The sequence below is a fragment of the Ursus arctos genome, unplaced genomic scaffold (assembly GCF_023065955.2).
Source record: "Ursus arctos isolate Adak ecotype North America unplaced genomic scaffold, UrsArc2.0 scaffold_14, whole genome shotgun sequence".
Classification (NCBI taxonomy): Eukaryota; Metazoa; Chordata; class Mammalia; order Carnivora; family Ursidae; genus Ursus; species Ursus arctos.
This window is the reverse complement of record NW_026622808.1, coordinates 25,752,346-25,774,478: the sequence shown is the minus strand read 5'-3', so window position 1 is coordinate 25,774,478 and position 22,133 is coordinate 25,752,346. Positions and strand designations below refer to the sequence as shown.

The 22,133-nt window shown below is 49.2% G+C and overlaps 2 protein-coding genes across 3 annotated transcripts; one reads left to right on the top strand and one right to left on the bottom strand.

Annotated features, from left to right (window-relative positions):
• Nucleotides 1-6,547: 6,547 nt before the first annotated feature.
• Nucleotides 6,548-18,561, top strand: SLC1A6 (solute carrier family 1 member 6). 2 transcript variants are annotated; one of them, XM_026490310.4, is made up of 9 exons: nt 6,548-6,752; nt 6,940-7,077; nt 8,618-8,822; nt 9,598-9,640; nt 10,140-10,483; nt 13,001-13,234; nt 14,436-14,630; nt 15,422-15,556; nt 16,343-18,561. In XM_026490310.4, exons 1-9 carry the CDS (start codon nt 6,548-6,550, stop codon nt 16,536-16,538), a joined length of 1,695 nt encoding a protein of 564 aa, XP_026346095.1. In that variant the 3' UTR covers nt 16,539-18,561. The 2 variants fall into 2 exon arrangements, with proteins under 2 accessions (XP_026346095.1, XP_048071267.1); XM_048215310.1 differs by lacking the exons at nt 8,618-8,822; nt 13,001-13,234; nt 14,436-14,630; nt 15,422-15,556; nt 16,343-18,561 and having other exon boundaries at nt 10,140-10,170.
• Nucleotides 18,562-18,579: 18 nt separating this feature from the next.
• Nucleotides 18,580-19,567, bottom strand: LOC125281553 (olfactory receptor 7C2-like). Its single transcript, XM_048215314.1, is given in 3 exon segments — nt 18,580-18,671; nt 18,674-18,835; nt 18,838-19,567. Coding segments are annotated over 3 exon segments (984 nt in total).
• Nucleotides 19,568-22,133: the final 2,566 nt, after the last annotated feature.

Genomic DNA, 22,133 nt, shown 5'->3' with positions numbered 1-22,133 from the left:
GAAAACATGGTACAGAGGGTTCTCTTATCCCCCCAATAATTTCCCGTCTTCTATTAGTATGATATATTTATTTCAATTAAGGAGCCAATATACATACATTATTACCAAAGTCCACACTCCATGGAAATGTCCTCAATTTTTTGCCTGATATCCTTTTTCTGTTCTGCGAGCCCCTGTGGGACTCACATTACATGAGGCCGCTCTTTGCTGGGATGGTGTCTCAGACTTTCCTTGTGTTTGATGGCTAGACAGTTTTGAGGAGCACTAGTCCACTATTTTGTAGGATGCCCCTTTTTTGAAATTTGAACATTTAAAGTCATGATTAGACTGGGGTTTTGAGTTTTGGAGGATCCACTCTAATTTTAAAAGAGTAAAAAAAAGGGGGGGGGCACCTGGGTGGCTCAGTTGGTTAAGCGACCAACTCTTGATTTCTGCTCAGGTTGTGATCTCAGGGTCATGATCTCAGGATCATGATCCCAGGATCGTGAGATCGAGCCCCACCTTGAGTTCAGCACTGAGTGTGGAGCCTGCTTAAGAATCTCTCTCTCCCTCTGCTCCCCCCGCCCCATGCTCTCTTTCAAACAAAATAAAGTGTAAAGGGGTTCTGAGAACCAATCATTTCAGAACTGCTCCGATTTACTGGGAGGCGTTGACAGGTGTGTGACCCAGGAGAACCTGACATCTAGGGCAGGGGCTCAACCTAGCCACACACTGAAATCCCTCCGGGAGCATGAAAACATGCTGATGCCTGAGCCCACGCCCAGGGACACTGATGTGATTGGTCTAGGGTGCCACCTGGGCATCAGAATTCTTTAAAGTTCCCCCTGGTGATTCTATGGCTCAACATTAGGAAGTTGCCATCAACAGTTTTTCGATAACAACAACATCAGTAACAAACGTATAACTGATTTTTATGACCTGTGGGGGCTGCGACCTCAGCTCTTGAAAACGGCAGTTAGCTTTCAGGAGAGGCGGGGAGATTGGAATCGACCATTCGGTGTCATTGGAGAAGAAACGCAGGATCAACTTTGCCGGCTGTGCTCTAAAGGCAGCAAAGAAGAATATTAATTACAACAGTACAGGAAATAATTCGTCTCCCATTTGTACGACGCTTCACTAAGCAGCATTTCCACACTCACGCGCTTGAATTTTTCTCAGCTTTAATTTTCTGTGGGGTCAGCCAAGTCATCTCCGTTGTTTAAATAAGGCCAGGCTCAGAGAGGGAGAGGGGCTGGCCCGAGGGCACACAGCGGCCGAGAGGCCAAGGCCCGGCTGTGCGCCCGAAGGGAGAAGCGGGGCCTCGGAGCCCACGTGGCGGCCGAGGGCACCTGGAGGCTGGCCCCTGCGTCTGGCCCAGACCTCCTCGGGGGGATGCGGGCCCCGGCCCAGCGGTACCGGGACGGGTCCCGGCGCTCTCCAGGGACGTTTGGGCCTCTGAGGGGCTGGGGAGGCGCGGGAGGCGGGGGCGCGGGAGGCGGGGGCGGGACGCGGGAGAGGCCACCTACCTCGCCCAGCCCAGGATCCCCCTCCCTCCCCACCCGCGCGGTGCCCTTCCTCCAGCGCGGCGGCTGAGCTTGGGCTCGGCGCGGGGGAGGCGGGGGGCATCCCGGAGGGGATCCCGCCCCCTCCCCCGGCCTCCCCGCGCCCCCGCACCCACGTGAGCGCAGGGCCAGCCCGGATCCCACCCGCTGCACAGCGCGTCCCGGCTCCTCGCCGGTGCCTCCGCCGTGCGGTCCCCGCGCCAGCGCGGCGCCATCCCTGGCGGGTCCCCGCGGCTCGGGCCGGGCGCTTCGCCGGGCTCCGGCACCTGCATCCGGGCGCATCGCGCAGGCCTAGGAGCGGGCAGGCCGCCCCCGCCGCTCCGGGCGCGGGTGAGTGGGGACACCGCGGCTTCGCTCGGCCAGGGGCTCTGGGGTCGGGGCGGGCGGGGTCCGAGGCGGGTTTGGCCCACCCTGGGGTCAGGCGGGTGGGGCGCCCCTGTGTCCGCGTTCCGGGCTCTCGGCCGCCTTTGTCTCAGCTGACCCTCAGCATGGTCGCCGCCGCTCATCAGGTCGCCTTGGTGAGTTTCCTACCACCTTAGCTATTACCGAGGTCTCACTGCCCATCTCCCTCCTCCCCATCCCATCCCATCCCTCTGTCCGTGGCCTCAATTCGCGGGCAGGTTTCCATCTCTGTGCGTGATGCTTCCTCCATTTCCAGGGCTCGGTTCCCTTCCCCGTCAGGGTGCTTATTCCTCCAACTCCGGACAGACCAGATTGTGACTGAGACTTTGGCCACCGCTGCACCGGTGCTGGGTGGGGAGTTGTGTGTGGGGTGGTGGTCTGTGCGTGGGAGGCTGAATTTATGAGTGGGCTTGCCCTCCTAAAGAGGTGTGTGGGCTGGATGTTTAAATGTGGGAAGGAATTTGAATGTCTGAAGTTTTGTGTCTGCAGTCCCAAGTTGTGTGTGTGTGTGTGTGTATGTGTGTGTGTGTGTGCGCGCCAACTCTCTGGCTCTCGGTGCATGGAGTTTCATTTACGAAAGGGAATTGTGCAAGGTCTGGAAGGTGTGTGGGGAGTGGTATGTCTGATGGTGTGCATGAATGTGGCAAGTGTGTGTGTGTGTGTGTGTGTGTGTGTGTGTGTAGGGATTGTATGGCTGAGACTGCAGGAGTAGAGTTGCGTTTCTGAAGGTGTGCTGAACTTGGGTGTTCCAAGAGTTCTGTGTGTGTGACCGTGTGTCTGTGCGGTTATATTTGTGTCAATTGCACACAAAGGAGTGTGAGGCTGTGTTTGAAGGTGTGTGTGATATCTGATGTATGTGATTTCCCTCTTCTCTTTCCTTCCCCCCTCACTCCTCTGGCTAGCAGAGTGTCGGGGTAAGATGTATAGGAAGCATACATTTGCCCACCAAGCTTGCTTCAGTTTTAGTTTTAGGCTGTAGGAGGAATTACCTTTCTTTCCTTTGGCTCCAAGGGAGGGGTGGCCAGCACACCTCATCACATCTGAGAGTCTGAAGGTTGGAGGAACCAGGGGGGAGACCCGTCCTGAGCTCCTGCAGAGACTGGGGATACTAGAAGGGCCACTCCCCGAGCAGCAAGCCTAAGAAACAGGGTCAAGAGAATGCCTAGGACCAGGAGAAACTGGAAAAGAGAGAACCCAGGGTTTAGTGTTAGTCTATCCTCAACTGTGTGTCTGTTGGGTTTCTGCTTTTTATCAACCACAGCTGACATCTATTTTGTGCCCACCAGACGCTGTTGTAAGTGTCATGTGAATTGGGCCATTTAAGCGACACAGAAAGTGACCAGTTTCAGCAAGGTGGAGGGAGATTTGAAATAAAGAGCTCAGGTACGCTTTTCTGTTAGGCCAGGGGCTAGCAAATTTTGTCAGTAAAGGGCCAGAGAGATTGTATTGTGGCCCATATAATCCCTGTCCCAACACCCCCGCTCAGCTGTTGTAGTATGAAAGTAGCCATAGACAACATGTAAGAAATGAGTGTGGCTCTGTGCCATTAGGGCTATTTATAAAAACAAGCAGTGGCCGGATTTGGCCCTCAGACTATGGTTTGTCCATTCCTGCTTTATGCTGTGCTAATTCTTGTAAGGAAGAGAAAGGAAGGAGACGAAACTAGTTCTGGACCTTTTCTGGCTAGTTTGGATCTCGGCTGAACACTCCCTTGGGACCCAAACACAATTCTGTGCCACTGTTTGGTGACTGGGAACATACGTTCTAGAGAGAGGGAGGAATTATGAGTTTCCTGTGTAGTCTGTGGTCCCATGTCTGGGATTTTTCACAGTGAGGTGAGAAGCAGCACTATGATTTCAAAGTGATGGACCCATTTGGAGCAGAACCCAACTGGGGCTTGGCATTGACAATGGGGGCTTGGACCTGGAGGAAGCAGGACCTGAAACGTTGAGGCAGGAGTCCCATCCTTTGGATATAGGGGGATCAGAAAAGGGCAAGGAAGACAGTGACCTCAGAAAAGTAGCTGCACAGCCAGTGGCAGAAATAAAAAAAAATCTAGGATCTATCTACTGGTGGAACTGAGACTTCTGCCAGACACCCAGCCATGACCTGGGTGAAGTTCAGCACAGGAACAATATTGACTGCCTTCCTTTGGCTTGGAGAGTTTTTTCTAAGAGCCAGATAAATCTGGTGTATTTGTCAGGAAACAACACACTGGAAAAGCAGAATTGAAAAGAGTTTAAGTTCAGGACTATTTATAAGGATATGAGCAAAGTTAAGGGAAACCAGCAAGGTTGATTTAGTTACACTCAGGGACCAGAAAGAGTGGGGGTGGGGGGAGGGGGAGGGACCAGGAGGGAGGCAGGGAGGGAACAGGACAAGTTCAGAGCCTTGGCTGCACAAGGAAGGATTGTGTTTCCTTTTTCGTTGAAACATACTTGACATATCATTGTATAAATTTAAGGTGCGTACCATGTTGTTTTGATACATTTATATATTGTAATATGATTGTCGTTATAGCAATAGTACCTCTATCTGGTCAGGGAAGCCAAGAACACCCAATGGAGAAAGGATAGTCTCTTCAACAGGTGTTGGGGAAACTGAATAAACACATACAGAAAATGAAATTGGACCCATATCTTAACGCTACTCAGAAAAATTAACTTGAAATCGATCAAAGCCTTAAACAGACCTGATACAATAAAACTCCTGGAGGTTAAGGTAGGGAAGAAGCTCCTTGATATTGGCCTTGGCAATGGTTTTTTGCATATAACACCAAAAGCATAAACAAAAGCAAAAATAAACAAGTGGGACCACATCACACTAAAAACTCTCTGGACAGTAAAAGAAACAACAAAATGAAAAGGCAACCTACTGAATGGGAGACTTTTTTTTGTAAACCATGTCTCAGATGTTATCCTAACTATATAAAGAACTCATACAACTCAATAACACCACCACCACCACCACCAACAATCTGATTAACAAATGGACAGAGGAACTAAATAGACATTTTTCATGGAAGACATCCAAATGGCCAAGAAGTACAGAGGATTGACAGGAGCGGTGGCCTGAGACAGAGGAACACAACCTTGGCCAAAGGGGGGGGGGGGTGGGCGTGGCAGGGAGAATGCTCCTCCCACCCGCCGTTCTGCTGCTTCCCACTGGTCAGACCAAAGGGGGAACCAGGGGCAGGGGAACCTGGGCAATGCCAGCCCTGGTGGTCAGCCGTTTGCCTCGGAGTGAATCTAGAGGGTCAACAGAATTCCTGGGATGCCTGGAATATGGGCGCTGTCACCATTTTTTTTTTTTTCCTGTGAGATCATTGCAGGCCAGGCTGCCTATCATTCAAGAATAGGATGTCCAGTGCCTGGGGCCCATGATACTTTTAGGGATCCACAGAAATGTTTTAACTTATTTTATATTTTATTTTATTTATTTTATTTTTTGTTTTCACTTTTTTAAAATCAGAAGAAAGAACCACACTTTTAGATCAAAGAAAATGGCTTAATGTATATTAGGTGAAATTCACATAACAGAAACCCAATCATTTTAAAGTGGCATCAGTGGGATTTAGTACGTTCTCAATGCTGTGCAACCATCTGCTCTATCTAGTTCCAAAATACTGTATTTATTTTTATAACAATTCAGTTGTAAAATGTATATATATATATGGAAGTAGTCCACAAAAAACAAAAGTTCCTCTGGTCCATGAAAGTCACATTTCCAAGCTGCCCTATAACATAAGGTGTTTAGTTGGTAAAGCATAGGAAGGTTTTTATTTTTATATGCATTTCATTTAATGTGTATTAAAATATAATTCACATTTCAAGTAATGATCTCAAGATCCCATTTAAGATATGTTTATTTAAGTAAGTAAATAAGGTTACAGGGATGCAGTCAAATATAGAGGGGACACAAAAGTCTGAAGTTTGGGAAACACCCAGAGAAATTCTGCACATAACATTTCCCTTAAAATATGGATCCTGAGGAGCCACTGGGGCCAAGGATTGTCACCATTTCCTTCCCAGGGGACCTCGCCTCCAGCCCCTCTGCTCACCTGAGCACTCATGCAGGGCACTTGTATTTGCTGGGCACTCACTGTTTGCCAGGCACCTGCTGATTTTGTCGTTGTGGAAAGGCCACTAGTCACACCACTGGGCCACACACCAAACCATATTAATTTGGGGGGCTAACCCCAGGGTGCCTTATCTAGGGCTCTGCATGCAGTTGGCGCTCAGCAAAGGCTCGCTAGTCTGTTTTGTGAACTGGGACAGCCCCCAGTGGCTGTGAGGATATGCAATCAGGAGGGCTCTTCAGTCAAGGAATGGCAAAAGCGTCCATTACGTTGTGGTCTCCTTCCCCGCCATGCCTGGGAGCGGATTCTGGAGATCTGGACCCTTTTCTACCAGGATGTAACCCCTGAACCCCAGGCAGTGTTCTCAGGTGTCCCAGCACGGGCACCCCCCCAGCAGGTGGACATCGCCCCTCCCCTGTCTGGATTCTGAGTTCCTCGCCAGCTTCCTCAACCCTTTCCCCTGTCCCCACAGCTGCTGTCTGTCTTTCCCTTACCAGAAGGCCCCTCTGTCCCCCGCAGATAGACCATGAGCAGCCACGGGAACAGCCTGTTCCTGCGGGAGAGTGGCCAGCGGCTGGGCCGGGTGGGCTGGCTGCAGCGGCTGCAGGAGAGCCTGCAGCAGAGAGCGCTGCGCACGCGCCTGCGCCTGCAGACCATGACGCGGGAGCACGTGCTGCGCTTCCTGCGCCGGAACGCCTTCATCCTGCTGACCGTCAGCGCCGTGGTCATCGGTGAGCTGGCTGGGAGGGGCAGGGGCTCGGAGAAATTCCCCGCAGGTGCACATCGTCACTCCGCCCACTCATTCTCACTTGCACGCGCGCTTGCCATCACCCCCCGCCCCCCCCCCCCCAGGACACTTTCACACAAATGGGGCTGAGGGACCCAAACCATTCCACAGAGCCTGCCTTTTGGTCCTAGGGGTCAGCCTGGCCTTTGCCCTGCGCCCGTACCAGCTTACCTACCGTCAGATCAAGTACTTCTCTTTCCCTGGAGAGCTTCTCATGAGGATGCTGCAGATGCTGGTGCTGCCACTTATTGTCTCCAGCCTGGTCACAGGTGAGAGAGCCCAGGCCAGGGTTGGCCTCCCAGACCCCTCCCGGAGCCCCAGCTCAAACCTGGAGCCAAAGCTATCGCAAGCATGGGATCATGTCCCTATCTTAGGACCTCAAACACGAAGCCTGCACCTAGCCCGGAGTTCTTGGCCAAAGCCCAGAGATCTTCATCAGACCAGGTTCCAGACCCCATATGATCCATGCCACTTATCTCAGCAACTTTATCGTGCTTTTTCATGTAGATAAAATACCAGCCTGCCAGGGGCTTACCATCATCCAGAGGTGAAAGAAAGGCTGTGATAGGGCAGCAGGGAAGATAGAATGGCATCAATGGTCAGGGGGTGGGATGTGGGTGAAGGTGTTGGAGATGGAGGTGACAGGATGGTGGGTGGGGGCCCTGGTAGAAATAAGGATGGGCTATGCAGACGTAGGGAAATTTTTCTGTAAATGGCCAGATAGTAAACATTTTCAGCCGTGGGGGCCATACTAACTCTGTCCTAACTACTCAGTTCTGCTCTGGGAGTGCGGGAGCAGCTGCAGGCTCCTCTGTAAACAAACGGGTGTGCTTGTGTTCCAATAAAACTTTATGGACAAAAACAGGCAGGGGGCCAGATTTGGCCCCTACGTGAATGATCGCCAACCTCCAGATTTTGGGATGGGGGTGAAGATAAAGACCTGAAAGAGTGGTTTCTTGGGTTGGGTTTCCCAGAAGCAGAGCCTAAGATGGGGTTATTTGCACAAGTGATCTATCAAGAGATAGCATTCAAGAGAGACCCATGAGGAAGTGAGGGGAGCAAGATGTGGCAGGGAAAGGATCTAAGCAGAGATGTGGGTTCAGAAGAAGGCTGGCCTCCGCTTTATCGCCTGGATAGCTCTGGAGCAGGAGTAATGCTACAGAATTGTTCTTCCCAACTCTGCCCGACTCAAAGCAGCTGGCCTTTTGAATCCCTGTACCAGGCAGCCTTTGGCTTTAGGTCTTCCGTGGGGGTATTTCTGGGCAAAGCAGCCTTTGTCCTGCTGAGGGCCATTCTCCAGAGAAGGTGGCCACACAAACCGTTAGCAGCCAACAGTGCAACAGCCGAAGAGCGGCGTGTTAGCCTGGCAAAGGGATTTTGGATGGAGCACCAAAAGAAGCATCTCACAGATAGTGTATAGTGAGGTGGGCTGCAGGGAGATATCATCTTGGGGTCAATAGCAGGATGAGGAGTTTGGAATGAAGGTGACGTCATGGTGTAACGTAGCCATCAATGGAGGATGGGGTGGGGGTTGAAAAGTTTGGCTTGAAGTAGAGGGAAGGTTAGTGGAGTGGGGCTTGGGGATAAAGGATGGGGGGGAAGGTGTATATGGAAAATAGAATAGGGGTTGAAGAATGATGAGAGGGGTCGAAGGATGGCAGCGTGGGTGCTGGGGTGGCCACAGAAGGAGGAGACGCTCGGTGCAATGCTTGTTGAGCTGGAGGTATGAGGGAAGTAGAGCTGATGGATGGAAGAGCGGGTGGTGGGGTGCGGACGGCGCTGCTCAGGGCTGCACCACCTGTCCTCCAGGTATGGCATCCCTGGATAACAAGGCAACAGGGCGGATGGGGATGCGGGCAGCTGTGTACTACATGGTGACCACGGTCATCGCTGTCTTCATTGGCATCCTCATGGTCACCATCATCCATCCTGGGAAGGGCTCCAAGGAGGGGCTGCACCGCGAGGGCCGCATTGAGACCATCCCCACAGCCGATGCCTTCATGGACCTGGTCAGGTGACGTCCTTTCTAATTTTGATGGGAACTCTGGCCCTAGATGCAAGAAGCCATACTCAAGGAGAGACAAAGGGGACAGGCTGACGCAGCCCGGAAATGCAACACCCAAGTTGAATCTAGTTTATTGGTACCCGTTTTCTGCCTTGGAGCCTTGCACAAATCCTCTGAGAGTAGCTGACTCCTCGGGTGTGATCTTTTGGCCCTTAGGTTCTGGAGGTTTTAGCTGCATCTTGAGATGGGCTCAGAAGAGTGGTGTGTGGTATTCTCAAGCTCCATTGGAAGATGAATGATTCTTTCAAAGAAGCATGATTTTGCTAGCCAGGATCAAGCTTGCCATGGTTATCCCCTGGCCACTGACTGGGGGAAACACAGGTCCACAAGTTATCTGTGTTTTTTGAGGCATCACTGGCACATGTGTGTGAATTGAAGTCTGCGAGGTAGCATAGGTTTCTATGGAAGGGCTCAGAGAGACCTGTATTTGAGGTCCATCTGTACCCCTTATGAGCTGTGCAGCTTTGGGTCACTTCCCTAAGTTCTCTGTGAGGTGGTTTCTTTGTGAATAAAATGGGGACCTCAGTAGTGCTCACTTCTAGAGTTATCGTAGGGTTAGGTCATATATATAGGCAAGCACTTAGCTCAGTACCTGGCCTAGAGTAAGCATTCGCTTGTTGGCTGCCATTATTATGGTTGGTACTGTTGCTATTATTCTTGATATTATCACCCTGGACTCCTTCCCAAGGTCTAACCACTCCCTTCCTCTGATGTTTTTCTGCAGAAATATGTTTCCGCCCAACCTGGTGGAGGCCTGCTTCAAACAGGTCAGGGGGAAGTGCACAGTGTGGTCAAGGAGGTTTGGAGGGTGGGGGGAGCTTGCTGCCAAGTGAGTGGTCCCGGGGTGAGGGATGGGAAGAAGGGCCCACCAGAGCAATGGACAGGGGTGTTTGGAAGAGTCTGGGAGAAAGAATGTACCTCCCATTGGTGGAGTGATCAAGAGAGGATAACGGAAAAGGACTTAGGCCACGAGCTGCCTGGGGATGGTGCTGAAGGAGGAACCGGGGCATCTCACCATAGATGGTTGAGGAGAGAGGCCTCTGAATCCGTTTGAGAAGGGGGCTTTGAGAAATGAAGAATCTATACTCATTCTGCCATGCATTGGTTGATCACTCCTTCATTCATGTATTCCTCGTTCTTCTATGCACTGGTCAAGTCCTCTGAACGAGGCTCTCCAGGGGTGGCAGCCAGGAACTGGTGTTCTACATAAACTTCTTCAGGAGATTCTGATAAATTGATTTTGGCCCCGATCTCTCCATATTTCAGTTCAAGACGCAGTATAGCACGAGGTTGGTAACCAGGACCATCGTGAGGACAGAGAATGGATCTGAGCTGGGCACCTCCATGCCTTCCCCATCCTCAATGGACAATGGAACTAGCCTCCTGGAAAATGTCACCTGGGCCTTGGGCACCCTGCAGGAGGTGCTGAGCTTCGAGGAGACCGTGCCTGTGCCTGGCTCAGCCAATGGCATCAATGCCCTGGGCCTTGTGGTCTTCTCTGTGGCCTTTGGGCTGGTCATCGGTGGCATGAAACACAAGGGCCGAGTCCTGCGGGATTTCTTTGACAGCCTCAATGAGGCTATTATGAGGATGGTGGGCATCATTATCTGGTGAGTGCTGGGCTTTGACAGGGCTGGTAGGTGATGGCTCATGGGAAAGGTGGAGCTGGGACTGGGAAGTCAGGCTGTGGGGCCGCTGCTCAAGGGGCCATTGGGGCCATTTGGCCAAAGTCATTCATATATATATTGGTTAATTTACTAATTTATACATTCACTCATAAACTCATTCACAGACTTATCCACGCATTAATGAAGCCATTGCTTGATTGATTGATTGATTTACAACTCCGCCATGTATTCATTCAAGCTCATTCTTTGACCCACTCATTCATCTCCACATTTGTTATTCTCCCATTCACTCCCTCATGTATTCCCAGCATTCCTTCACGTAACACACTCATTCATTCGCTCGCCTGTTCATTTGTGTCTCATTTGCTCATTTTCTTATTCGTTTATCCACTCATTAGTTATTCCTTACTTGATACATGCGTGCATCCATTTTACCGTTCTCTGTTCCTTCACTCATTCCCCAGACATTTTCCTGGGCTAACTTTGTCTGGAACACAGGGATACACTAAATTCAATCCCTGTCGCCCAGAAGCGTATGAAGTCTTGGAGGAGACAGACATACACTAGGTAAATGTAGTACAAGGTGGAAGGTTCTAGAGCAAAGGGACATTCAAAAAGAGTTGGGAACATGGAGAAGTGAAAAGCCAAGAGAGGGATATGCAGTGAACTCTGCCTGGGAAGGTGAAAAGGAAGTTATGGAAAAGGTCACCTCGTGGTTGGGTCTTGAAAGGCAAGTGGGAAGCCAATAGGACGGGATGGGGAGAGAGGCCCTTCCAGCAGGGGGAAGAGAATATGCAAAGCCTGCAAGAGCCTGAGTTGGCTGGAGAATGGTGGGGAGTTCAGGGAGGTGGGAGCACAGGGTAAGTTGGGAGTGGTGGTGCAAGATATTCACAAGACTGTCTAGTGCCAAACTGGGGGAGACTTTGTACATAATCCCCAGTAATTAGAAAGTTGTGTAGGGGGCTAGAGGCCAAGTTTAAGGCATGGAAAAGCAACTGAGGGGACTATGAAGGGGTAGCTTATCAAGGATAGGCAAGAAGACTGACAAGACGGAAGCTCAACTGAATTGGAAACCATAAACTTATAGTGGTGGTGTTGGCAGTTTCTCCAGATGTGTTAGCTGGGTGAGTGTAGAAGGAAAGAAGCCCCATACAACTGACCTAGGGTTGAAGAATTTTGTGGATGAGGAGGAAGGATGAAGGTGAGGATGATGGGGAGGGGGGTCAGAGAGCAGTCATGGAGGTAGGTCTGGACTGGGAGACAGCTCAGCAACCTCCCATCGGGTCTCACCTTGAGCCCAGCTGAGCCCAGGGGAATACAGCTGTGGCTGGAAAAGTGCCCCACATCCTCCTTCCCACCACCTCAGGGTGGGTCTCATCGTTTCTGACCCAAGCTGTTGTAGCAATTTCCCAAGAGGTCCCTACCTCCTCCAATGCCTCTACCATGAGAACAACCAAGCATAGACTTCAGTTTCTAAGGAGAGAGGAGTAACAGCTGAAGCCTGGTGACAGGTGAATGAAGGCACCACTGGCAGGAACCCACGAGACTAAGATGCGCTGGTTTGTGGGGAGCACAGGTGAGCCCCCGAGAACTCACTTCGGTCTCCTCTCTCTCGCTGCTCCAGCCACACTGGTCTGCTCTCTTCTCCTTCAGCACTTCTAGCTCCTGCTCGTCTCAGGGTCTTTACGTGGTGCCTGCAATTCTTCCCCCTCAGATAGATGTGTCTCTTCTCATTGTCCAGGCCTCTGTCTGAATGTCACATCTCCAGGGAGGCCCTCCCCGACCACTCGTGCTGACGCTGCCCCACTCAGGGGCTGTGCTTTGCAGCTCTCAGCACCCGAAGTTTTTAATTAGGCATTTCTATGTGTCTCGTCTGTTTTCCCCATCAGAATGTAAGCACCACAGGGGCAGGGGCTGTGTGACTGGAGCAGAGTAGGTGCTCAAGAGAGTGGTTGAATAGTAGACAATTTGGTAAGACGCGTGGTTTGGGATGTCTGGGGGAAATTCAGGTGAAATAGCTCAGGGCCGGTGAGTGAGTGAGAATATGCACTTACAGGAAAGAGAACAGGGGCATTGAGGTGACACATTTCGAGCAAACAGAGTTGGAGGTGGTGAATAAGGGAAGTTTGAAGGCCAGTGACGGGGAACCTCTGGGCCACGTCTAGCGAAAGAGTCCCGAAGACAGTGACTATTGGGAAGGGACTTGAATGGTGGAGTGGAGGAAAGAGAGACCTTATGAGATTGTATGCCCTGGAGTCGTAGGAACTTTTCCCTGCTGTTCTGGGTGTGAACTGTGGGTGAGCAGGAAGAGGAAGTGGGATATGTTTGTGGGGCCCATCCCTGTCTGTCAGTGTGGGGGAAGGTTGGGGCTGAGTAGGGTGCCGTATGGTGGGCGCTGCCTGGCTCCACGGGCTTATATGGGCAAAGCCTTGGAGATGCCAGCTCTGATCTGTAGGGGAAGTCATGAGGGAGCTCTGACAGGTGTCTGGCTTGGCCTAGGTACGCACCTGTGGGCATCCTGTTCCTGATCGCTGGGAAGATCCTAGAGATGGAGGACATGGCCGTCCTGGGGGGTCAGCTGGGCATGTACACCCTGACCGTCATTGTGGGCTTGTTCCTCCATGCTGGTGGTGTCCTGCCTCTCATCTACTTCCTCATCACCCACCGGAACCCCTTTCCCTTCATCGGGGGAATGCTGCAGGCCCTAATCACTGCCATGGGCACGTCTTCCAGGTACGGCTTCATCCCCTGCCCTTGGTACTTTCCTGAGGTTCACTGTTTGTGGTTCACAGGCTCTCCTAGGAGTCCTGACCACCCCCCCCATCTCCCACACTGAACCTCATCTGAGCTGTGTGGTAATGTCAGTGGCTTCTGAAAGTCTGCAGGTCAGTTGACACCTGGGTGCCGATCTTTGTCCCAGGCTGGCTCTCCTGACCTGTTTTCCACATTTTCTATTTCTCTATTTTATATGGAGGAGAACCAGCTGCCAATTTTGATGTTAGGACCAAGGTTCCAACTTGCCCCATATTCTGTATCATTTTCTAGCTCAGAGTCTCATTTCCCCTCGAGATGGTCTCTGGGAGCTCACTTGGCTTCTTTCTCCTTTTCTTTGTGGTTTTATGGGGTTAATAAAGAGCTTCCCTTTCCCCCATCATCCAAATTCAAAATAGTTTGAGAAGTATCCCAAGAGCCAACCAGATGGAAGGATAATGTCATTGTTGTTGCTCATAATTCTGCCGGGAGAATGTGCCTTTTGGTCTTTGGCCAATGGGATTGATGCCATTGTAGCCTAGTATGAAACTCAACTGATCACCGCAGGGCTGGATCCCCAGAGGCCTTCTCTGTGGGGCCAGGCTTCTCACTGCATGACATCAAGCTGACCAGGCAGAGCACGTGTTTTGCGGACAGGCCAATTCCAAGTGAGATGTCCACTCCTTCAGCTAAACTCACCCATCAGTTGGGTTGCTCTTCCCCTGCTGGGGAGTGGTGGGGAGAGACCAGGAGGGTTAGTGTAGCTGAGGTTGCTCCCTGAGCTACAGGAGTGGGGATTAGGGGTCCCTGTAATTCTTCTCTCTTAACCCTGCAGGTGTGGGAGGTCAGCAGACCCCTAGTCCTTTCCTTTCTGGGAGTGGAAAGTTCACTAGTGGCATGCACAAGTGTCAAGTAATTAGCCTGAAGCTATTGGCTTTAAGTGGATCAAGAGACCTTCAACCTAGGGGACCCCCACTGCCATGTGCTTCTTGCATCATGAGGAGCCTTTCCTCTCTGTGCACATTTACCAACCTCTGAAATGTTATGTGTCTGCCATCCTCCCCTTGCTCTGGCTCCCACGTTGTCTCCCAGTGTTCTCAGCAGAATCCCTCCTTTGGCCCATGGCTGCTCCAGCCCCACCCTGCCACCCCCCATTCTCAGCCTCCAGGGCTCTCTCCTCTAGCTCTGCAACACTGCCCATCACTTTCCGCTGCCTGGAGGAGGGCCTTGGTGTGGACCGACGCATCACCAGGTTCGTGCTGCCCGTGGGGGCCACCGTCAACATGGACGGGACCGCCCTGTATGAGGCTCTGGCCGCCATCTTCATCGCCCAAGTCAACAACTATGAGCTCAACCTGGGCCAGATCACGACCATCAGGTGAGGTGGTCTTGAGTGGGATCTGCCAGCAGGTGAGACCTAAGAAGTCATTAGCTTGGCTAGGGGTGGAGGGAGCCTCAGCTTGAGGTCAAGGGAGGCTTTGAATGTTGGAGGGGGGATGTGGGAAGAGCCCAGCCGCCCATGAGGCTAAAGGTGAGACTTTGCAGCCTGAGGCTATCAGGAGCTGGCCAGATGTTTCAGTCCCATCTTCTCTCACATACTATCGTGGGAGATCCCTTTGCCCAGTATTTCCCAAAGTATGGCTGGTGGATCCTAATAACCTGAGGCTCTTATAAGAAAGATGGATCCCTGGGCCTCATCACCCAGAGGTTCCAATGTGGCCATTATAAATATAACAGCAAATGTCACCTCCTTCAGGCCTTTGCTCTGGCGTCACCTGCTCAGAGAAGTGTTCCCTGAATTATTCTATTTAAAATTGCACGGTTTGGATTTTTGTAGGCCAAACCATTTCTCTGTTATGCCATCTGCCTTAGTATATGTTTTAAGTAATCATCTTGCTTATTGCCTGTCTCCCCCAGTAGAATGTAAGCTCTGTCTGGGCAGGGATTTTCTTCTAAGGGAGTTTCTACTAGGTGTCTAGCATCTAGTAAATGCTCAATAAATATGAGTTGAAAGAATACATTTATTGAAGGCTGCTTTTTATTTTCAGGCACTTAATTTAAGATTTTCCCAGGGAACCACCTCTTCCCTTCTGTTGTGCCCTTTTTCACTCTCTTCCTCGTCTTCTCCTTCCCACCTCCTGCCTCCCTGTGTTCTTTGTCCACGTACAGTATCACGGCGACAGCAGCCAGCGTTGGGGCTGCTGGCATCCCCCAGGCGGGTCTGGTCACCATGGTCATTGTGCTCACATCGGTCGGCCTGCCCACTGAAGACATCACGCTGATCATAGCTGTGGACTGGTTCCTGTGAGTGTTCTTCAGATGCTGGTGCAATCTTTCCTCAACCCACCCACCCCTGCTTTCCTTGTGAGACCCCCAACCCGTGGACCCTCATTCCAGCAAGGACACAGAGTTCTAGAATTTTAGAGTAGAAGGGAAGCCTTGGAGAATACTCCAAACCATGGCCTGTAGAGCCCAAATTCCATAGGGTTAACCTTGGGAAGTAGGATGGGGAGGAGATGAGCAATGGAGGCTTTACCTATGAGCCTGAAAAGCCCTTGTACATGCTTTATGGAGAAGTCACAAAGAGGTGATCCATGGGACAGAGCTGGCTTGCAAATTTTTGTTGTTGTTGGTTTATGTTTTTAATTCTCACCTTTGAAAAATGGGAGGTTTACATTAAAAAAAGTCTGGACTTTCCTCCCCATTTGGGAGCTGTCAGGTGGACTTGAGTCCCATTTAGACAGTCTCCAGTCTGGCCTGATTTACTCATGGTAGTTACCTTCCTCATCCTGTATGCTGTTCAGCCCACAACCTCGAATTTTTTCTATCAGATGTTTACATCCTTAAAAAGAAAGAATTGCATTGCTAACTTCACATGTGAGCCTATCAGTGTTGATCCAACCTGCATCTGTTAGAAGGGGAAACTGAGGACATAGAGGGGAGGCACCTGCTTGAGGTTATGTGGTCGTGGATGGAACATGAGCCCCAACTCCCAGGCACAAGGAACCCCTCCACCCTGCTACACCCTCTCCTCCATGAGCTCTTCAAACCTCGGCTAACACTGGCTTTTCTTTCCCCACCCCTCCCCAGTGACCGACTTCGCACAATGACTAATGTCCTGGGGGACTCTATCGGAGCAGCCGTCATTGAGCATTTGTCTCAGCGGGAGCTGGAGCTGCAGGAAGCCGAGCTCACCCTCCCCAGCCTGGGGAAGCCCTACAAGTCACTCATGGCACAAGAGAAGGGGGCATCTAGGGGACGGGGAGGCAACGAGAGTGCCATGTGAGGGGCCTCCAGCTCTGCTGCCCAGAGAGGAGGGAATGGGGCTGGGGTGGGGGGTCCTAGGGAAGACCCGCTGCCCGAATGACCGTGCGCTGAACACACACGTTCTGTCTGGCTTGTTTGGTGGAAACCGAGATAAAGGAGCAGGAACGAAAGGATGTCCAAGGCCTCCATTTCTCTCTGAGAGCATGGGGAGAACTTGTGGAGGGCAGTAAGCAAGGTGGGGAGGAAATACTTCCTCTGGGACTGGGGATAAGGGCAGTTTTGGGTCCCACAAGCTGAGGGGTCAGCTCATGTTATGTATTTTCTCAAGGAGTGGTGGAATTGAAGAGGTAAAGGAAAACCACTGTTTATTGTAATAAAACAATGTTCATGGCCTCTAGGTCAGGGGTTCCCAAGACCTTCAATGATTTGCCAGAAGGACTCGTGGAACTTGGAAAAGCTGTGATGCTCGCATTTATGGCTTACTGCAGTGAAACGATACTGATTAAAATCTGCAAGGACAAAAGTTGCCTGGGGCAGGGTCCAGAAGACACCAGACATGGGCTTCCAGTTGTCCCCTCTTTGTGGAATACCGTGGATGCCCTTAATTCTCTCAGCAATGATATGTGACAGCACGTATGAATACTGACAGCCAATGAAACTCACTTGAGCCTTGGTGTCCAGGATTTGTACTGGGAGTCTGTCTTGTAGGCACAGAGTGCTTCACTACTCACTCTTCAGCCCCCACAGAAGTCAAATGAATATAGTATTGTCCAGAGCCTCCGGTGAACCAAAACAGGCATTCACCATAAATTACATTGTCAGCATAGACGACCTGGCATGGCTCAGGGCCCCAAAGACACTTTTATCAAGGAGGATATTCCAAGGACTCTGGGATTATTTCCCAGGAGCCAGTCAAGGGCAAGTCCATTCTCTGGAATATGCAGGCTTTGAGTACCCCTAGCCCTCCAAGTTAACCCTTTACTTCATATACCCATGGCTGGGAATAGAGGAAGCAGCTTCCCATGGGGATGAGTAGCTGGGTCTTGTCGTCCCAACTCTTGACCCCGAAACCAGTTGGCTCAGATACCCCCATGCTGGCCTCAGGAAGCTTCTGTCTCCTTACTCCACCGGCAAGCCTAATGAACCAGGTGGGACATTAAATGAGACCTTAACAAAGCCTTGGGGAAAACACAAGTAAATAGAGAGTAACATGATTCCCGATGTCATGGGTATAACTCAACTGTATAACCCTCTTGTTCCAGAAACACAACATAAGCTTTTTCTAAATCAAATTAAACTTCACCTCTCTCAAGGGGGAAGGGACCTTCAAGCACAGTTATGTTTGGGGATGCCTCCTCCCCCACTCTTTAGGATCCTAAGAGAACCCTTGGGCATATGTAATTGAGAGAACTTGGAAGAAGGGATCCAAGAATTCTTTAACTTCTTTGCAGTCACCATGGAAACATTTGTGTCAGAGATTGGAGAAGTCCATGCAAAGGCAAGAAGCTTATAAAACATCCTACTCCACATTTGACTCTGGGGAGCTTTGCCTGGGATCCCAGTCTCAAACCAGAATTTCTGCCTGTAGCCCATGGTCAATGGTCTGTGTCTGCAGAAATCTCCTTGTGGGAGTGGGGTGGATGAGTTTGCTAGGGCTGCCGTGACAAAGTGCCACAGGCTGGGTGACTTAAACAACAGGAATTTATTTTCTCATAGTTCTGGAGGCAAATCTTTGACTTGATTCCATTCACATAACCTTAGAAAACATCTCTTTAAATGAGTTTGCAGGGCAACATTTCCCAATTAGGCACACAACCCATCACCTTGAGGGTATCAAACACATGAGATTTGATTTATTTTTTAAGAAATCCAAACCGTCACTGAAGATTATGGAGAAAATAGAAGGTTCTATTCATATCAAGTTAAAATGACTGGTTACAAAGTGAAAAAAGGAATCCACGATGGAACCTGAAGAAATATAGAGGGCAGGGAAGGACCAAGGAAAGTCTTGCTCGAAAACATGTAAAATTAGGAAAAATAAAAATATTGCATGAAGGAAACTAAGATTTGTGGTCCTCAGTATTGTGTGCCCAGTTACTCAGGAGAGTCCTGACACCGAGAGGCACCACCCTGTGGAAGAGTGTGCCCAGGCCCCCTTCATGTCACTGTTCCTCAGGCTGTAGATGAAGGGGTTCAGCATTGGGGTGACAATGGTGTACATCACCGAGGCCACCAGACTCGTCCTGGAGGATGAAGTCACTGCAGAACTAAGGTAGACCCCAAGGCCTGTGCCATAGAACAAGGAGACCACGAGAGGTGAGACTCACACGTGGAAAAGGCTTTGTACTTGCCCCTGGCTGATGAAATTCTCAGGATGGAGGAGAAAATCTGAGAATAAGAAAAGAGGATCCCACAGAGGGGAAAAAGACCTAGGACAATGGTCACAAAATACACCACTATGCTATTGATGAGGGTGTCAGAACAAGCGAGCTTCAGGACTTCAGGAAGATCACAAAAAAAGTGTGGGATTTCCATGTTTGTGCAGAAGGACAGCGTCAAAAGGGTCAAGGTCTCGAGCAGGGAGCCCATGACACTGATGCACCTGGACCCCAGAGCCAGCAGCCCACAGAGCTGGGGGTTCATGACGACTGAGTAGTGCAGGGGGTGACAGATGGCCACAAAGCGGTCATAGGCCATCACGGTCAGGAGTAAATTGTCCAGGCATCCAAACACAATGAAAAAAAATATCTGGCTGAGGCATCCTGCATATGTTATGGCTTTGCTCTGAGTCTGGATGTTCAGCAGCATCTTGGGGATGGTGGTGGAGGTGAAGCAGATGTCTACAAAGGACAGGTTGGAGAGGAAGAAGTACATGGGGGTGTGGAGGTGGGGGTCTGAGCAGATGGCCAGGATGATGAGCACATTCCCAAGTACGGTGGCCAGATACGTGGACAGAAACAACCCAAAGAAGAAAGGCTGCAGGTCCAGTTCCTCTGTGAATCCCACGAGGAGAAAATTTCCAACTCCTGTTTGATTTCCTCTTTCCATGGGCCTACTGGATTGGCCCAGAACGAGGAAAAAAGCAACACAAGATTCACTCCAAATAAGCATTCCCCAGAATGATGGAAATTTCCCTAATCCAAATGCAGGGGATTCATGAAGTCATTCATTCGACTAATGATTGGCTTTCTTTGCTGACAAATTGTAGTTACCATTGCTACCTGGAAAAATTGTCTCTAAGATGAGTGGTTCTCAAATTGTGGTCCCTGACTAGCATCATCAGCATCACCTGGGAACCTGTTGGAAATGCACATTTTCAGGCCCACCTGACCTAATGAATCAGATGCTCTCGGTGTGGAGCCAGCATTCTGTGCCTTGACAGGCCCTCCTGGGGACTCTGATGCATACCCAAGTTTGAGGAGCACTGCTTTAGTGTTGTCTGCATCCCTAAGCAGTCCTCCCTAATGCCTGCTCCTGTACTTTCTACTCATTGCTTGTGGGAATGAAGAATTCCCTAATGCCAGGCAGATCTTCTAATCTTTGAGAGGTTCATTCATTATCCTGCCTTTCTGTAATTTCTATATCTTAGATCCTCTGGACCTTGGGTGCTCCCCCTGCTAAGAAAAACAAACCAATGTTGTGATTTTTAATCATCATCTATATTTTATTTATATTATCAATGTCCCTATATAAATTCAACAAAAATGGAATTTATAAATATAGTGTCCCAGAGTTTCTTATTTACTTATTTATTTATTTATTTATAAATTTTTAAAATTACTTTCTAAATTCCAGTACAGTTAATGTACAGGGTTAGATTAGTTTCAGGTGTAAAATACAGTGATTCAACAATTCCATACATGTCTCGGTTCTTATCATGATAAGTGCACTCCATAATCTCCTTCACCTACTTCACCCGTCCCTCACCTGCCAACCACCAGTTTGTTCTCTATAGTTAAGAGTCTTTTTTGTTTGCCTCTTTTTTCTTTGTTTTTTAGTGTGTGTTTTTTTTTGTTTTTTTTTTTCTTTAGTTTTTATTTAAAACCTTGTTAGTTCACATGCAGTGTAATATTAGTTTCAGGTGTAGAATTTAGTGATTCAACACTTCCATACAATATCTGGTGCTCATCACAAGTGCCCTCCTTCATCCCCGTCACCTAGTTCACCCTTACCCCCACCCACCTCCCCTTTGCTATCCATCTGTTTGTTCTCTAGAGTTAAGGGTCTATTTCTTGGTTTGTCTCTCTCTTTTTCTCTCCTCTGATTGCTTATATTGTTTCTTAAATTCCATATCTGAGTGAAATCATACAACATTTGTCTTTCTCTGACGGACTGATTTCACTTAGCATGATACCCTCTAGATTCATCCATGTTGTTGCAAATGGCAAGATTATATTCTTTTTTATGGCTGAGCAATATTCCATTGTATATGTATACTACGTCTTCATTCATTTGTCAATTATGGTGTCCAAGACTTTCTAAATATTGAGTTTGTCTTCACATAAGTTCATCTTTTATTTTTAGCCTTATCATAGTATAACTGATTACAAAAATTGCACATATCCAGTATATACATGTTGATAAGTTTACACGTATGCATTCACCTGCGGTATCATCACTACAATCAAGGTAATAAACATATCTTTCACCATCCAAAGTTTTCTTGTATTGTTCTGAGTGGTTTTTTTGGTGTGGTAAGGATACTCACAATTTATCCTCCTAACATATTTTGAAGTGTACTATCCGGTATTATTAACTATACCTACGATGTTACACACCAGATCTCTAGAAATTGTTCATCCTGCACAACAGAAATTTTATACCCATTGAGCAACAATTCCCTATTTCCCCTCCTCCCAGCTACTGGCAACCCACATTCTATTCTCTGCTTCTGTGAGTGTGATGATTTTAGATACTTTATGTAGGTGGAGTCATGCAGTATTTGTACTTCTGTGTCTGGCTTATTTCACTTAGCATAATGTCCTCCAGGTTCATTCACGGTGTCACAGATGGCAGGATTTCTTTTCCTTCCCCCCCCCCTTTTTTTAAAAGATTTTATTTATTTGACAGAGAGAGAGACAGCCAGCGAGAGAGGGAACACAAGCAGGGGGAGTGCAAGAGGCAGAAGCAGGCTCCCAGTGGAGCAGGGAGCTTGACGCGGGGCTCGATCTCAGGACTCTGGGATCATGACCTGAGCTGAAGGCAGATGCTTAACTGACTGAGCCACCCAGGTGCCCCAGATGGCAGGATTTCTGCACAGTATTTTAATGTATTTTAGATTTAATGTCATTAATAATGATATTCTCCCAAATTATATCTCCAATATTGCTATTATATTAGGAAGTCTTTTGATTTTTTTGGTATTTATAAAGTATGTGCATTTTCTGGATTTTATTTATAATTTTAAGTTTTTCTAAAATATTTACATACTTTCTCCAAATAATATTAATTTACAACACCTAGTTATCTTTAGGTCTTTTTACATTGGTATGAAATTTCACAATACTGCTCAAATTCATAGTAAGAGTTCTTCCTTTCTTTCAAAAGTATAATCCTGGAGTTTTGTAATTTTGTAAGACATTGACCATAATTGAGGATATAAAAATATTTTTAT